At 36.0% G+C, this 19012-nt stretch overlaps 1 protein-coding gene across 4 annotated transcripts in view; it reads right to left on the bottom strand.

Annotated features, from left to right (window-relative positions):
- The window catches only part of ppp1r13ba (protein phosphatase 1, regulatory subunit 13Ba), a 45859-nt gene that overhangs the window by 16005 nt on the left and 10842 nt on the right, over positions 1-19012 (bottom strand). For 3 of the 4 annotated variants that reach the window (XM_052146086.1, XM_052146085.1, XM_052146087.1), the window contains exons 2-4: positions 18845-18992; positions 16415-16534; positions 10330-10397 (exon numbers count right to left, since the gene is read on the bottom strand). In XM_052146086.1, the coding sequence (XP_052002046.1) occupies positions 10330-10397; positions 16415-16534; positions 18845-18992 (336 nt within the window). Of the gene's footprint in view, positions 1-2066; positions 2536-10329; positions 10398-16414; positions 16535-18844; positions 18993-19012 lie in introns of those variants that run through there. The other variant, XM_052146088.1, reaches the window with a different exon arrangement.

Here is a 19012-nt window from a genome sequence, read left to right as displayed (position 1 = left end):
TTGATCCCCCGGGATTCTCACGCACAACAGTCTCTAGAATTTACTCATTTACTCAAACATCCAGTGAGCAGTTCTGCGGGCGGAAACGCCTTGTTGATGAGAGAGGTCAACAGAAAATGGCCAGACTGGTTCGAACTGACAGAAAGTCTACGGTAACTCAGATAACCACTCTGTACAATTGTGGTGAGAAGAATATCATCTCAGAATGCTATTATGTATTTTGCATTTCAGTAAGCACCGCTTTTAGCTCAAGAAAAGTCAACCTACTGTTTCCGATTCACTGTTTGGCAAGTCTGGATTTCCTCCACTGAAAACGGAGTGTTTCGAAAATGCTTTCAATAACCACATAGCTTGGAAAATTATGATGTTAGGAAACTGAAAACATTTTCAGTTCTCAAACAGATTAGTGTGGACATGGCCTGATATTTTATGGGAAAAAGGAGCGTATACATTGTTCAAACCTTCTCCTTTTATGTTCAACAGAAAAGAAAACAGCATAAGGGTTTGAAACAACATAAGGGTGAGTAAATAATGATAGAATTGTTATTCTTGGGTGCACTATCTCTTTAAACACATGCACTTTTATCAAACCACTCTGCATAAACAGCACGTCACTGTATACAAGACATATTTTAAAATGTCTTCCTTTTTATCACATGAATGAGTGATGCTTTGATTAAGGGTTGCAATATTCTTATTATCATTTTTAGAGCCAAAAACCTACAATAATTTCTACAGGAGACATAATTCTCTTGCTCCCTCCATCCTGTTCACCATTTCATTCTTTCTTCAACACAATGTACAATAATGATGTAGTACATTGGGTCATAGCCTGCCTGCAGCCACAGCTATTCATATCTCTTCTGACAAATGAGCCGTATTAAGAGTACTTTTACTTCCTCCAGTCACAAGAACAATTTTAACCATTTTAATTGTCACAAAAATCACTTTATTATCCAAGTCTCATAGAAAATATGTCCCTTTTTGCAGTTGGCATCTGCTGAAAAAAAGTCTGTTGCTCTACCCAATCAATTAATCAAACTTGCTATAGGCAAGGAAAATCATAAATGAGAAAAGAGAGAGAGCAAATGGAGGTTAGAACAAGTCTACTGTTTGAGATTTTAGTCCTAAGGTAAACACCTCAGTAATCTCATATATGTCTTCTCTAGAGTTCCTGAAGGATCTCAACAATGTCCCAAAATGTGCTCATATTGCCAAGGCCTGCAATCAAAAGTCAGAGATTTAAATATGAACACGTTTCTCACCAAACTGTCCCAAGACTAACTTATCTTGGCTGTGCTATCTACATGAATTGCATAGCTCTATATTTGGCTCATTTGTTGACATTTTAATAGCTTGTTTTTATTTCTTAATTCCTGAAAATTGAATTTAGGACAAACATCTGAGACATAGTTGATACTTCAATGAAACATAACTTCATCGTCAAACAGAACATTTGCAAGTCTCTGGCGCAATGAAAAAGCAAACTCTGAGCAATAATAATTTCCTCTGGATTATTAAATACTAATAATAATAATAATATTAACAATATACTAATATATATATATATATACATATATATATATACTATATATACAATATAATATATACTATATATATATATATATATACATACTATATATATATATATATATATATATATATATATATATATATATATATATATATATATATATATATACATATATATATATATATATATATATACATATACATTCTTTAATAACCCAGAACATTTTGATTGGGATGATTTCATTAATTTTATGATTTTATTGGGACATTTTTTAGGTATTTTCTGACCTGACATGTAATTTTACATTGTGTGCATGCAATGTAATATTACATGTAATTTCAGAACATCCCTCTGTATCACCTGATATAACTGGACAACAAAGTAATCTGATCCAACATTCTGTCACTTATAATAACAAACATATAAATCTTCTACATGCATTCAATAATTCTTGTGCTTCACAAATCACTCTATGGGAATGACACACAGCTCAATGCATAGGGATATACTTTAAAAGGGGCTCTGAATTTACCTGGTGAGAGTCCCAGGTTATTCTGCATGATCGGACTTTAATGTTGCTGCATTGTCCTTCAGCTGTAAATTCCTGCACGGTCTCGACGTGGTTCCACTCCATTTCTAAAAATCAAGTGCGCATTCCTGACTCCCTTATAAGAAAAGCATCGGCACTCTGATTACGGATGCAGTGCGGCTGTAGTAATTGCAGTGAGATGGGATGCAGACCTCAGAGTAACACACACAACCGCAATCCCCTCTCAAAACACTGGAGTGTAGAAGTCACCGAGCACATTAGCGATGAGTCAGGTTGAGTCATTCCTACTCCGCGCGACTGACTTTGCGCGTTTTTGCTTACTATACATAGTTACAGTCAAGTGACTCTGATGAGTAATAACTGTAGACAAACATTGGAAGGAAATGCGAGACCTTTATAAAATGTTAACGTGAATCTTTGATGATGGAGACTGCGTAAGTTTTTTTTTTCTCTCCCCAGGCTCAATTTTGACGTGCAAGCACTTCTCTCTCTCTAATATGTGTATGTGCGCTTGTGTCTCCAGCCCAGTGCAGACTGCAGCACACGAGCTTTTGGAAGCAATGATTCATTTAAGCGAATCGACTCTTTTGGACGGTACGTTTAAATGAATCGATTCAATTAGAGTCATCGCTCCAGAGTTTTCCCAAAAGTCACGAAAATAATTTCTTAAATCTATATCGCTCTTTCTCTCAGTGTGTGTGTGTGTATGTGCGTGTGTCTGACTGCAGAATCGGGTTTCGGAAGCAATTGTTCGCTTAAGCGAATCGGTTACTTCGGACGGTTCGTTTATATGATTCGATTAAGTTGAGTCGCAGAAGAAGTTTTTTTTCTGTAGCGAAATAAATATTTTAAATAATACTGTTTACTGCACCTTATAATTTTGTTGAACATTTGTTTTAAGTGTTTTTTGATCGTTCCGCTGACGAAACATTGATAAATTGCTTTCAGAGAAATTTCAGAAGACAAATTCAAGATAACACGAGTTGTGGAAAATTGGATGTGATTTAGGAGCTTTTTTGGTAACTTTAAACTGTGCATGTAATTGAAAAGACGGTAAGTTTGTCTCTCACAACCTTGTTTTAATTCCCGTCAAAAATCAGCAATGGCGTTAATCTGTTTTTTGACAAGAAAGAAAACTGTAAGGCATGTATAACGCTGTAAAGATCAAATCTAATTTTCAGCACAACGATCTAAAACACTTTAAACAACAGTACAGCCAATTAAAGAGACTGAGACTCACAGCCTCGTTTCTATTCCGGTCAAAAATGGGCCATATGTCAATAATTTATAGCCCAAACTTATAGAAAATTAACAAAAGCTTCGCGAATCGGTTCAACTGAATCATAAAAAGAACCGGTTCAAAAGAAGATTAATTCGCAAATCGGACATTACTAGAGCACACACACACACACCCCTCCCCTACCGGGAGCGTTTCTGTTAAATCCGCCTGTGCTGCGCCACAGCTGCCCCGCACTCACTCTCAGATGCGTGTCGGTCTCCAGAGAGCATTTTACAGCACGAAATACTCGACTGCCACAAATCTTTTCAGCTCTGCGGCACTACTTTACAGCGTGCATACGTTTTAAAATGCGACATACAAAGCGTTGATTGAGTTGAACCTGGTGAAATTGATGTTTAACAAGGAAACAGATATCAACGATTTATCTAACGAAAACGACTGTGACGGTACCATGGTACATCAGTGGTATCAGATGGTAATACCATGGTAGGCATACTTTGATAGATTCTGGAATAAAATATATTTACCCACCATTGAATTTACATGGCATTCTTTTATGGCAGTTAAAAGAATATAACGGTTCAAGGTTAAAAAAAAAAACTAAAAAACATATGGCCTTATCATGGTGGTGTAGGCCTACATGTTCAAAAACAATGACATTACCATGGTACCCCAATAAACATGGTAATACCATGGCACTGTTTGAACTTTTTTGTTAGTGTTCAGTGCAATATGGTTTGAGGATTAAATAAATGAAATTTAAGGTATTTAAATTAATTGCTAACAGGCCAGTAATATGAAATAATGAAGTGAAATTGAGAGTGAATCTTGTAAAGAAGCAAAGGACAGACTGGCGTCAAGAGGCGTTGCTAATTCACCCTGGTAAGGAAAAGATTTGGCAAATCAAATCTATATTAATATTTCAACAGTGATGAGCAAGTGAACAAGTTAGTTTGGTGCCAGTTGAATAAAGTATGTAAGACAGAAACGGGCACAGTCAATAAGTGCTATAATAATGCTGAGCCAGCCATTTAGCATCCCCAGCATTTTGATAGTTGCTACTGACTCATTTAACTGACCATGGTCACTCATGCCTGACCTTCACATGTCCATGAACTGAAAAGCACCAGCCAGAGCCACAGGCCAAAATCTGTTCTCTCAACTTCAGCGGACACACAGTACAAAAGCGCATCAGTCAACCGTGTTCTTAATGTGGAAATGACTGTTTTGCGGAAAGAAAAAAAAAGATGTTTAACCAATGTGCTAAATGACAAGCTATGTGTTTTATGGATAGAAAACTTCACAGTGCTATCTTCCAACACAATGATATCTAAATTCACAGGATTACCATGATTTGTATCCTTCCTCTGCTGTATTTAGGCAGAAACACATTGCTCTTTCATTACTATGCAAAGCACCCTTAGGGACAACGTACGCCGATCTTTGGGGACTTTCAAGGGCTGAACATTCATCTCTGCGTACAGAGCATTTGCATTCTCGCAGAACTCCAAGTCTCAGTTTACTTTTATCTGCTAGGTGCAGGAGCCACAGTGAGCGAGGAGCGAGGTCTGACGGCCGCACGCGGTCCCCTCCTGGTTCTGAAGTATGTGGGCCGGCAACATCTTTGGCCTGTCTTGCCAGGCCTGCAGCAGGTGGGAGGGGAAAGTAGCCTGGCCTCTAGACTGTCGACCGCAACACTGCTAAACACAAGCTAAGATTTTTTGAAAAATATCTCAGCTCTGTACGTGTAGGTCCGTACAATGCAAATGAATGGTGATTGGTGACCAAAACTTTGAAGGCCCAAAATACATAAAAAGCAGCATTAAATCAATCCATACAACTCCAGTGGTTAAATTAATGTATTCAGAAGCTATACTATAAGTGTGGGTGAGAAATAAATCAATATTTAAGACCTTTTTTTAATATAAATCTCCACTTTCACTTCCACATTCTTCTTTTGTTTTTGGTGATTCGCATTCTTCGTGCATATTGCCACCTATTGGGCAGGGAGGAGAATTTAAAGTTAAAATTATTTAAATGCTAATCTGTTTCTTACACCTATCATATAGCTTCTGAAGATATGGATTTATTCACTTGAGCCATATGGATTTCTTTTATGATGCCTGTATGTGCTTTTTGGAAATTCAAAGTTATGGCCAATATTTACTTGCATTGTATGGACATAGTGCTGAAATATTCTTTTAAAATCTTCATGTGTGTTCAGCAGAAGAAAGAAAGTCATACACATCTGGAATGGCATGAGGGTGAGGAAATGATGAGATAATTTTTGTGAACAAATCCTTGAAAGGATTCGTTGATCCAAAAATTAAAAGTTTGTCATTGTCGTTCCAAATCTGTAAATGCAAAAACGGTGTGACAGGGCGGAGGGCGGGGCCGGGTCATGATTTTACAAACCCGGTTCCTTATCAGGCTAATCAAGCCTCAGAGAGGGATAAAGGCCGACTGCGGACAGTGCTGCAAGAGAGAGAGAGAATGTTTACAGGCAGCTGTCCGTCATATGTGTGTGTGTTTGTGTCTTTTGTTTAGTTTTATATTAAAATGTAATTTATATCGTCAAGCCGGTTCTCGCCTCCTCCATTCCCTTAACCCGCTTTACAACGGATTTTCTTACTGAGTATTTTTGTTTTACATTTGGCAGATGCTTTTATCCAAAGCGACATACAGTGCACTTATTACAGGAACAATCCCCCCGAAGCAACCAGGAGTTAAGTGCCTTACTCAAGGACACAATGGTGGTGTTGTGGGGATCGAACCAGCGACCTTCCGATTACCAGATTACCAGTTATGTGCTTTAGACCACTACACCAGCACCACTCCAGTTTTGTTTTGTTTTCCAGTAAAAATATCTAAATATTCTTTAAACAAGGTACATTTATTTGAGAAGCAAAAAGACAGATATTTTGGTGAAGATGTTTTGTCTCATATTTAGAGAAATCTAACAACATTTTGTAACCTCTATTCTTAAAACAAGAAAAAAATTATATTTACCACCATTTATTACACATTAGTAAAATGTTTAAGCATTAATCCCACCAAAATTTAATACATTTCTCTGAAAACATGATTTTATATCTTATATCATTGTGCTTCTCTAGTAATTTTTTCTTATTTTAAAGATGTTTAAATATTTTCACAGGATAATAAAAGGAGAAATAAAAAAAATTGTACTGCTTGAGCTTTTCCATGAAATTACAACAAATGGGGACTGAGGCTTTCAAACTTCAAAAATCACCATATTCCAATATTTCTGAAGTCATATGATAGCTTTGTCATTGAAAAGATCTCAAAGACAAAAAAAAAAAAAAAGCGGTTTGTTTATAAATCAGAACACGCCCAGGAAAGATAGGGCAGATGTCAAGATGTTTAGTAAATAACAACTTAAATTTTGGTCTAATCCTCACTCAAAGCTGGTGTATTTCTTCAGAATACTTGGAATATTGCACAACATTTTGTAAACCACTTTTATGATACAATTAATCATTAGTACTTTTTTGTCATTTTTGAGAATGAAAGTCTCAGTCCTCATTGACTTTAATTATATAGAAAATAGTGGCCAGAATATTCTTAGAAAATTCACCTTTTGTGTTCCACAGAAGAAAAAAGGCGAAACCGGTTTGGAACGACATGAGGGTGAGTAAATAATGACGGTTTTAATTTCCTTTAGGCATACATAAACGTCTTGAATGCAGAGTCGGATTTATTCGGACACTGACAGTGATACTGCGTCATGACCGTTGAAAGGACATGTTGTATAACCTAAGATTGTTTTACTGCAAACTGTCACACACAGCTGCCCGGCTGTATAATCAGGGGTGGGTAGACTGTTGATGTGCTGAGCATGTAGCTATCTAATATTTTGCCTTCTGGCCCTTTGACCTGGTTTAAAGTGGAACGCATTTGCCAACTTGCATATTACACAGACAGTTTTAGAGTATACAATCAGGCCAGCAAAGTTAGTTCAGGAGTCAGAAGTTTATTGGCCGGATGTAATTAAAATATCATCATATGATAATGTCTGTGAAAGAGAGGCCTTCTCCCTCCGTCTGGATTAACTCTGATAACAACTGCATTATGGGATGTGGTGAGGGCCCTACATCGGGATGCCGCAGTGAGCGTGTCTCTCATTTATAACATAACTGGGGATGCTTGGAAGGTCCCGATGGCCACCTGTTCAATAGATCTGCAGGCTATGATTACACCACTTTGGAATGTGAAGCAATCTACAGATCAGTATTAAACTCCTGACAGATATCGATTTCCTTGTTCTTAACCCATGGACACATTATGAAATATTTTTTTTTAAGTCAGCTGATATTTATAGCTATGATTTTAAGTCAACTATATATATATATATATATATATATATATATATATATATATATATATATATATATATATATATATGCTAATGTATTTAGAGCTACCTAACAACAAGCTGCAAGTTATTTGAACAGATCTATTTAAAGTTGGGCTAACTCAGTTCACTTAGGTTTATTCAACACAAAGTATTTGATTAGAGCCTACATTTTAATTTCATATCAAATAAATAATTTTCAATGTGTATTGTCCACAAATGAATTAAGTTAAACCAACCCTTTTTTTTTTTCCTATGTTTCAGTTTAATTTATTGTCATTCATTATGGGCCAGAGTTATTTATAAAATTTGAAATGTTGAATTATTAGCCAAAAAGACCATAATGTAAGCAAAATATATAATTTATATATATATATAATATAATTATATTAAAAAAAATTATAGCAAAAAATCTCCTAAGGGAAGCACAAATATATATATATATATATATATATATATATATATATATATATATATATATATATATATATATATATATATATATATATATATATATATATATATTGTCTTTGTGGTACATAAATATGTTTACTATATTGACCTTGAAAAATAGGCTTCAAATCTAGCATTGCTTGCGTTTGTTGCTTTGATTTCGATCATAATACAGAAAGTATGACTATAAATGTATAAAACAGACCCACATGACGTTATAATCATTTTAAAAATTATAATACTACCTGTTTTTCTTAGTATGATTTTTTTAATAAATAATGTGGGACCATACAGGGTACAACATTTTTTTTTAGATACGGACAGAGGAATGCATATTGAACACTGCCTCTTTTTTAAAAGCATGATCAGTATAAAAGAGACATAAGGACCCAGACAGAAAGTGCACCGAATCCAGGCATTAACATAAGTGTTATATAGTTCTGTGATCTTTTGGGTAACAGGTAAACCTGTGTATTCTGTTTCTCTAAAACTTCCTGTGTCCTCCACATGAACCAGTCTGCTACAAATGATCATGTTGGCGGACTGGAGCTTATCAGCACATAGCACACCAGCTCCCTACAGCAGAGCTTCCAACTTCTAACTTCCAACTGGAGTCCCTCATGTGAACCATAATATAATTACATGGTAAGTACAGTCAGAAACAATGAGCTTGAAAGACTCCAGAGCCACAGCGCTTGAGATGTGGGCAAACACATGCTTAATAATGACAATGGTATATTATTGTGAAACCATATAGTATCTACTGTAAATGTTTTAATGTACACAAATCATATGGAAAATTGCAGAATAAATTACAATACAGTGCTCTAAAATTATATGGGTGTTTCTTCAACTTTGGGCAATCTCAGAAAGTTGAATTTTATTCAATTAGATACAAACAGATTTCAAATGTTTCCTTTTTGTTATATGAAGTTCACATTAAAACTTGGAAGCTTTTTACCAGGCCACCATCATTTATTTATGGTAACTTTCAAATGCCTTTTATGTACAAATTAGTTTGAAGTGATTTGTTCCAAAAAGTGAAGATTCAATGTAAATATCACTTGTGAGCAGTGTATTTATTGGCCATCATTTCCAATCAAGCTGTAATTTTGCCAAATTATGCATAACGTGTGAATGTTTGTTTTTTTGTCCATTTAGAACAAATAAAATGTTAGCTATGAAATTTGCCTAAACAAAGGATTTAAAACATTTAATTTTCATTATTTTCATATCAATTTTCATGTATTTTCAAATACAATAAAAAAAATCACATAAATCTCATTATGATGCATGTACACATACTTTTGGACATTGTTAATAGAGGGGGGAAAAAACATTTATGAGATTGTGAAAAATGTTTTAACTAGATGTACACAGTGCTAAAAGTGACCTAAGTTAGAGAAACACCCATATATTCAATAATACAATTATAGATAGACCAGCCTAGCTTATTGTAAGGGCACTTGCACACCAGAGAAAGCTCTGGCACAGTGTTTGACATATAGGAATGAGTCATAGGAATGAGTATGAGGGTGTGGAAAGATCCAATTCAAAGTGAAATCATGTGCGAATATGGTTAACTGAATTTCTGAAAACAGAAATTGCAGCAAAAGTTTAAATTTCTCAACTTACTTTCATACATAATTGTTCTATGCATACAATGTGTTCATGTGAGAATTTGCGCTGTTTTTGCTTTCTCAAGGTTTAAGTGAAAACCATTGTGAAAAAAACTTGTCTCATGCACTCCTAAAGCACAAAGGAGAGCTTTGGCAAAAGTCAATATTTTTACAGTAAAATAACTTACATTTCATCATTTGCTTTCAGACATGGAATATAGTGCAAGAGCTGCATGGACTACTTTAATTAGCTTTAAAGTGACTTACTACTAACTACTGTATCTTAATATATTATCTTTCAAATATATTTTGTTTTACTCAGAAGAAAAATGTCATTAAGGTTTGGAATGACACGAGGGTGAATAAATGGATAGAATTTTTATTTACACACACATTTACTTTACACATATACAGTATAGACAGTGATTAAATGCTCACTTAAACTCTGCTCTTGTATTTCTCTGAAATGATGTCAAGCCTCAGTGATCAGACCTCATTACAAGCCTTAAACAGGCCAGAAGGCAAGTGTGGATGAGAACAGTGTGAATGTGAACGTACCCCTTTCTCGCAGGGCTTGTCCGCATTCTCTCTGCACTTCCTGTTGGTCTGCTCGGAAATCGGACCTCCTGACGGGAATAAAACAAGATTACATAATTACACAATGCACCCCTGCAGACTAATGATGAAAGTCAAAACATTTGTAGAACGCTTCATGTGAGTGGACAAACACAGCTTAAACACATTTTTAAAATGATGAGACATAAATAAATATTACACAACTCTCTAGATTATATTTGCTTCAGATTGCTCAATCGTGGCATTAAACAGTGAAATATCCTACATTTCAATTTAAATAAAAATAATTTCAAATGGTTTAAACTCAAATCAATATTATTTCATGTCAATTTATGTATTATTATTATTCTTATTTAGTTTTTTGGCAAGTAGCATGTAATAAACGGGATAATGTACAGCCGTCTGGGTGATCAGCCTGTCTGGGTTTATTTCACAAAAATGACTGGCTGACTGTACATTATCCCTTACCCAAACATCAGTCAAATGAATAGCTCAAAATGTGAAATAGAGAAAGAAAAGGATACCTTTCAATTTAATGAGCATTTGATCCAGAAGTGGGATTTTGGTTGGCATTAGTCCTGATTACCAGTTACGTTTTGCCAACACAGTGGGCTGTTTAACAGCATTTACCAACCTCCAGTCATTTCTCTTTTGTGAGCATTTGTTTCGCCAGTACTTTCAACTGTGCCATCTATAAATAAGCAGGAGCTTAATTCTGCAAATCCATGGCTATGTTATTATGTGTGTAATCCTGTCAGAAGCTCTGGAAATACCTAGACCTTCATGAACCGACGCTGGCTCTGATAGGTCTGAGCAGAATCTTACTGACTGCCCTCTGCTCTCACAAACTAATTTAGAACAATGTGGCACATTTTATTACAACAGTGATGTCAGTCAAGCTTATATGTGACAAAACAATAAATGAATCACCCACAACACAGATGGAAATATAAAAATGATATTTCCTGAATGCTTAAGAGCCGTTCAGACAGAATAAGTTCTTGAGCTAAAAAACCTAGATGCAGCGCAACAATTCAACAAAACGAAGGCGTCTCAAGATGTGTTATTAAAAGTTCAAGTTCTTTTTAACTTGGCACGCCATCTAAAAAACACACTGAGGAAACAACAAGATGTGGTACAACTCACATCAAAGAGGTCCATAAACAATTTGAAAACAGTGCAAATGGAAGCAAAAACTCTTTTGATGTGAACAGCTCCTTAACTTAACACTCTCTCTTCCAAACTCAGTTCAGTCAAAACGGAAAATTCTGTCATCACTTACTCTCTTGTTGTTCGAAAAATGACTTTCTTTCTTCAGTGGAAATCAAACATATGCAGCAGAATGTTTCCATACCATGAAAGTGAGTATGGATGAGTATGGATGCTGTCAAGTTCCAAAAACTACAGTACATAAAAGTATCATAGTCATATGAAAATGATGAAGTCATATAATAGCTTTTTTTGTGAGAAAAACTAAATTTAAGTTGTTATTCACTGAAAATATCCTATTTGCACTTCTGCATAGTTATGTGAAAGCCAATGTGGATAAAAAAAAAAGTCATAAATAAGTAATGACATGAGAGTATATAAATCGTGACAGAAATTGACATTTTGGAGTGCATTGTTCCTTCAAAGTCTCCATTTTAGGGGTGTCTTGCTACTTAATTTTCTCTGTGGAGGTCAGACAGGCATCAGGAACTGCCTGTCTCTCCTAGTCTGATGGAGCTGTGGTCTGTCTCAGATACAGATATGAGCACAAGAAGCGGGCAGACCAATTATACACAAAGAGGATTAGTTACGTAACTGAAGATAACTGCAGAGAAAAACTCTGCATAGCCCAATGCTTGCCCACAGTAAGCTATTAATCATGAAGTTAAAGTTGAAGTGTGCAATTTCTTCACCACTTGTGTCACCAAACAGAAATAATAGACGAGACCAAAAATAATGATTGCTTTTAAACAGGTTTCCCAAATAATAACTCCATCGGATATTGGTCAGTTAAAACTGAACCCGTTGGTTAAGCCAATGATGTTTAGACAGGCTGGTCAGATTGCTGAAAGGAATATTCCCAGGTTCAATACAAATTAAGCTCAATCGACAGCATTTGTAGCATAAACAATCATTGCCCGTCAGTTCAATATGACCTGGGATCCAGCAGAAAAAGATACTGAAGTTTTCTTTCTGTAAGATGTCTACTTTAGATAAAATACTCAAAATAATGTGGTGGTCAATCTTTACAGATTCCAGAGCTTGAAGGCAAGATTTTGAGACTGTGAAGATTAAAAAGTTTCATCCTTTTTCATTTGCAATATTTTCCAGGGCTAAAAGCAGAGCATGAGTTTCAACAGTAAAAATGGAGCATTGTCCAGGAATACGAATTCCATAATGTTGATCTCCAATAATGCTGCTGCCGAAACTTTATTATCTGCTTTTGATCCATCAGTAAATGCAGGTTTATTGAGTGGAAAATCACATCTTATATCTATAAATTGCTGGTGGTACTCATTAGGGTGTCTCTGTCTTTTTGTGTTTGGTCATTATCAAATGATATTTGGCCTTTTCAGAGCCCATGGAGGTATAGGACAAAAATGAGCTTGGGTTAAGTTGTCCAAATTGATATCCAGGTTATCTAAATAAGGTTTTATACTCATTCCAAAAGGTCTGATATATCTGAGTCTGGCTTCATATAAGTAAGATCGTTCGGGGTGAAAAACTGTCAAGTAGGCTGGATTGCTTTGGTTTGCCATAAGTTTCACTGCATAATGTATCGTTGCAACATGTAGTGCCTATTTCAAACATCTATTCTGGAGTGAAAGTTCCCTGGCTTCTGTGAAAAGACTCTGAACAGGAGAGGTCCTGAATGTCCTAAAGCCAGTCAAAGTCCTTGATGATGCATGATGTCCAGAATCTGAATGTAGGACTTTCTTGCTGAGCCAAATGCAAAGCATGCATAGTCTAACCGGGATCTGACTACTCCATAAAGGCGTAAAAGTACAGTGAAGTCGGCACCCCATTTTGATTTTGCCAGCACTTTTATGTATCCAATGTCTTGAAACAATTTTTCCTCAGGTTTTTCATGTGTGGAATAAAGGTAAGTTTGTTATCGAACACAAGTCTTAAAAATGTAAGTTCTTTAACAACTTTGATGGGTTCTCCTTCCCAAAAAACAAAACTCTGGGTCAGGATGTAGAGATCGCAAAAGGCAAAAATGCATACAAACAGTCCTTTAGAAAATGTTAACCCATTTTTGATTGACCAGTCATTTATCTATTTGATGCATAATTGTACTTGTCATTCGATTACATTCATATTTTTTCCACTGTAACAAATGCACAGGTCATCAACATATAGATTGCAAAACATATTATTATGATACTGAAGAGTATAACTGAGAGAACGATTCCTTGATGGACTCCTAGATCTTGTACATGTATATTTGACAGGGTAGTTCCTATCTGAACAAGGAAACATCTATTGGACAGAAATTTGGAAATAAAAATGGGTCATTTGCCTCAGAGTCCAATTTCGTATAGATTTTTAAGGATGCCATATCTCCAAGTGGTATCATAAGCCTTCTCCAGATTGAAGAAAATGGCTACATAATTTTTATAAAACTGACCCATTTTGATTTTATTTGATTTATTAGACAGATTAGTAGTGAAAAATACACAATCATTTGTCAAGGATAACACAATAAAGTTAAAAAAAAAAACTTATTTCCATTGTGGTCCTTAATACAAATGATTCCAATTTAATAAGGTGATCCACTGTGCTTTTTCCTTTTCTAAACCCACACTGGAATTCACTGATCTTGTGGTCAGACTCAACTATCCAGACCAGATGGTCATTGACCATTCTCTCCATAGTTTTACAGAGGCAGCTGGACAGTGCTATTGGGCGATAATTGTTAGAATCAGAATGGTCCTTGTCTGGTTTCGATATGGGTATAATTATTGCTTCTTACCAGGATGAAGGAAAGTTTCCTGTTCTCCAGATAGTATGACAAATTTCCAGGAGGAGCAGTTGTACTGTATGGGGCAGATACTTCAAAAACTCATAATGAATTATGTCTGGTCCAACAGCTGTATTATGAGTGTGCTTTAAAGCTCTCAAAAGCTCCTCCATTGTGAAAGTCTGATTATATGATTGCATATTGTTTGATGAGAAATCAAGGGGTTTCTGATCTTGTTGTATTCTTATTGTTTTGAAATTATGTCGACAGTTTTCTAGTGAAGAGTTCTTTTCAAAAGACTAGTTTGATTGCCATTTCCATGTTTTGTAGTTAATAGAGTGCCTTGATGTTTACTATGTTGAATTTGTGGTCCACATCCCCTGCTTTTCTTCTTTTGGCTCATATCCCAGATCTTTTTGGTTGGTGTATCTGATTTTAGACTAGATACAAAACTCCTCCAGCTCTGTGATTTTGTCTCATTAATGATTCTGCATGCTTGTGCCCAACACCTTTTTAATCTTGCAAGATTCTCTGTTGTTGGATTTTTGTTGAAATGTCGCTCTGCATTTTTCCAGGATTTAATAACCTTTTTGCAGTTGTCACTGAACCATGGGTTAGACTTACAACATGGCTTTGATGATGTCTTAGTTTCATTTGCTATTTCAATTAGTGTCAGTAAACCTTTTTGCAGGTCTTGGTTATTTCTAATCACCATGTTAAATTTTTCATAACACCTGGTTTGAAAAATGTACCAACTGGATTTTTTGAGTTGTCATCTTGGGGTTCTTTGTTGGATGTCTAATCTAGTAGAGTTGAGTATCAGAGGGAAGTGGTCACTTCCACATAGGTCATCCCAGGTTTTCCACGAGAAGTCAAGCAATAACTCGGGCTTGCATATTGTCAAGTCAATGGCAGAACATGTTCCATGTCCCGGGCGTAAGTAAGTATTTGTACCATAATTGAAGAAGCACAGAGCATTTTTACTACTAAAGTCTTCAACGTTTTTGGCAACAAAGTTGTAAAATTGTCTATAACTTCACACAGTAAATGTTAGTAAGTGATTTTATCGCACTAAAATCATTACGTCTTGTGGCTATAATTTTGAAACAATGTGTATTTCAACATTTACGGATTCATTGTAAGTGCCTCATTTTAACCCAGATTGTAACGTTGTGCGACAAGGTTCCACTGACACTCAATTTGTCTGTCAACACAGCATGGGAAAATTCTGCACAACATGATGCAATTACAGACAATTAGAACATATTTGATGTTTAATATACAGCTAGGTGGGATATTTTCAACCAATGGGATTTTACAGTGGACGTGGCTTCCCAGTGCAATAGAAACCAAGTGACCAGTGTTAGAAATTACGTTTTAAATTAAGGAGCAATATTTGCTCCCTGAATTTGATTTTGTTTGGTTTTTTACCTTTATGAGGGCATATTTATTCTAACCATTTAAAATGGACATATTATTTTCATATTTCATGCAATAATATGTCAAACAACACTATATGCTGTGATAGGTGTCACGATTGACGGTGAAGGCAGACACGGGACGAGGATCTACTTGCAGCGGTGTTTAATTAAATCAAAGGGTTAACAAAACACGGAAGGCTTACAGAAGGGGTAACCGGGGAATAAACCAGACAGAGAGCACGGATAATAGGCGTCCACATACATCAAAGACCGACAGGGAATGGAGAAACAAACAGGGTTAAATACAGCGACACAGGAGGATAACAAACGATATTCAGGTGCAGACAATAACGCTGTGGCAGTGGTGATGAGGGCCGGGAACCATGGGAAATGTAGTTTGTACACAGACAGTGAAACACGGGGCGGACAACAAGGAAAACGTGACATGGAACGTGAAAAGTCGCATGTGAAACAGAAAACACGGGGCAGACAACACAGGAAAGTGACAATAGGCTATAAAGAACTATATCAGATTTTACAAATAAAAAACAGAAGAATTCCTTACATGAGCGTTTTTGAACACAGATTATGATATTCCACCTAAAGTCCACCTAAATTTCTGACCCTGCAAGTGACCAATAAAACGTCCTGTAGGTTTGTCACGTTCACACTGCATTATGGCATTGTTACCCACCTTGACTAATGTTTGTGATTGGCGAATCCTCATGACGCAAGAAGAACTTTACTTCCTGACACCTCTGACCCCATTTCTGTAGGTACTCAAACATCAGCTGATCAAAAGGGATGGCTCTCTCTGTAAATAAGAACATAGACACCTTTTGTCTCAACCCTGCTGAAAAGAATATAATGCATTTTGGATGCTGGTGTGCTGGTGTCCCCACAGGCTTCTTAACTAGCTTAAATTATTTCATGCTGAGAGATCATACTGGTTAACCAGCATTTTTTGCAGGCAGGTCACCAGCTAAACCAGCATTAACCAGCCTAAACTAGCACAGAAATATGTGCTGGTCTAAGCCTGAAAACGTTTATTCTTAACATAGCACAGAGGAACTCAACATCAAAACTAATTTACAAAACTGGGACTATTTTAATCTAGTCAATATAGAATAGATATATAATAGAAACGTGCTCTGTAGTGGACAAGAGCCCAGTGGAAAAAGATAGTGGTAATATCCAGATGAAAAAGGTCTGTGTATCCTTGCTAAAAGCTATATTTACTGTCTTTGCCAGTGTGGTGCATGTGCCATGTATAGGGCACTCAAATAACAGGCCCACAGGAGCAGTGTAAACAAACCCACAGTCTCTGAGACATCCTGACCCATATACTACCACCCACTGTCTAGGACAAGCTCTGACAAGGGCGTCATTGTTATGTGATGCGTTGCTTTCGCTGTGGGATATGGTCCATAAAGGTTTCCATTAAGTTGGCAGTACAAAAAAGGCTAAGCAATTCGTCTGTATATGGCACCCATATTGTGTCGAAAATGTACATGTAGCATGTGTCTACATAAACAGTGGTGACTCATGAGACTTGACCAGGATGCACTGAATAATTTTACAGTAGTATTATACATTTATACATGTATTATTATGGTTAATTCCCAGTCTCAGCCTCAAACAGCAAGCCCATGGACCTCCCATGACTTGTTCACAGACCGTCTGGAACATGTTGCACATAAACGTTTTCTAAAATCGCTCCAATCTGTATGGCTGACAATCACGAACAGTCCTTAAAATGGTCTATATGAACCCAAAGATAATTGAAACTAATTACTTAAGTTTTGGAGACGCCATTACTCAATTCAGTTGAGGGAACAAGTTTACCAAATCAAATCAGTAGAGTCAACTTATAAGGGTTTTCCGTGAAGGTATAGGCCTTATACACAGCAGCACCATCTTTGATTTTTGACGGGATATGATAACAAGGCTCTTCAATAGGTTGTACTGTTGTTTAAAGTGTTTTTGGATCATTACACAAACAAAACTTTGAGAAAGAAAATCTACTCAAGAACAGTCAGTAGACAAAAGAAACTCCAGACAACATGAGTTGTGGAAAATCAGATGTGATCTAGAAGCTTTTTACAGCTTTATACCGTGCGTGCCATTGAAGGGAAGATGTAAGTTTATCCTTCACAGCCTCGTTGTCATTTCAATTAAAAATCAAAGATGGCACTACCATGAATAAGTTATATATGCTTCTGTTGAAGCCATCAGTCTGCGTTTTGTTTAATAGCGGAATACTTAGTGAAGAACTACACTGACCCATATGATCCAAATGAGGTTTAAACTCAAATCAATATTATTTCATGTCCATTTATGTATTTTTTGGTAAGTAGCATGTAATAAGCAAAAATCAGAGAATCACAGCAAATAAACCATGACGCACAGCAAATGACGCAATTGAGTCGTTCTCCCTACACTCTCAAAATACTTCTATATTTGTATATTTTGGAATATTTTGCAATAAAATTAAAGACATTGCTTCTATACGTATAATCAACATAATAATTCAATAGTTATGTTATAGTTATATTTTCCCATTGTTTTACATAGATTTCATCATTTGCAATGCTTCATGGGATTGTAGTATAGTACACAATCTTTGACTTTTGTCTGATTTAAAATATATATATATATATATATTTGTTTTTGCTTCAAATCAAAGTTTGTAATGTTGTGATTCACCTCAGAGCTGGTTGGTTTGGTTCATGGCATAAAAATATTTTTTTAAGGGTTTTGTGAAACCCCAATGAAATAAAATTATGGGAAAAATACTTCTGGAACCAAGATGACTGATAAAGTGGGCGGGAACCGTTAGGCACTATTAAAAATTGGCTGTGCTTGTGTCACATTGTGCTACATTTTTACATTGAGTGTAGAGATTCAAAATTACTTGTCACTGAAAACTTGTATCACGACTGGTTAAAAATGAACTGTGGTTGGTTGCTTTATGTGACAATCAAGTTGTCGGTTCTTGGCCAGAATAAAGGCTAAATTAGACTAGATAAAGCATGTAGTTTTGGATTGCCTAATTATACAGTATACAGTATGATGAAGAGTGTAGGTTTTTATGTGCAGTAATAACTAGGGATGTTATTTGTACCTTTGCCTCTCCATGATTCAGCAAGGTGACAGCTGCTCTCTCCAGCTTCCTTACAGAATTCCACCACATCCTTACAAATCGTCTCTGGAGTGATGGGCACCTCTGTCAGCAGCTGCTGATTATCACTTAGGAATACGGTCAGAATCATCTGGAAAGAGTAAAGAAGAA

Source organism: Xyrauchen texanus, chromosome 16 (genome assembly GCF_025860055.1).
Source record: "Xyrauchen texanus isolate HMW12.3.18 chromosome 16, RBS_HiC_50CHRs, whole genome shotgun sequence".
Taxonomy (NCBI): Eukaryota; Metazoa; Chordata; class Actinopteri; order Cypriniformes; family Catostomidae; genus Xyrauchen; species Xyrauchen texanus.
The sequence above is the reverse complement of the archived record's forward strand: the minus strand, read 5'-3'. Positions and strand labels throughout refer to the sequence as shown.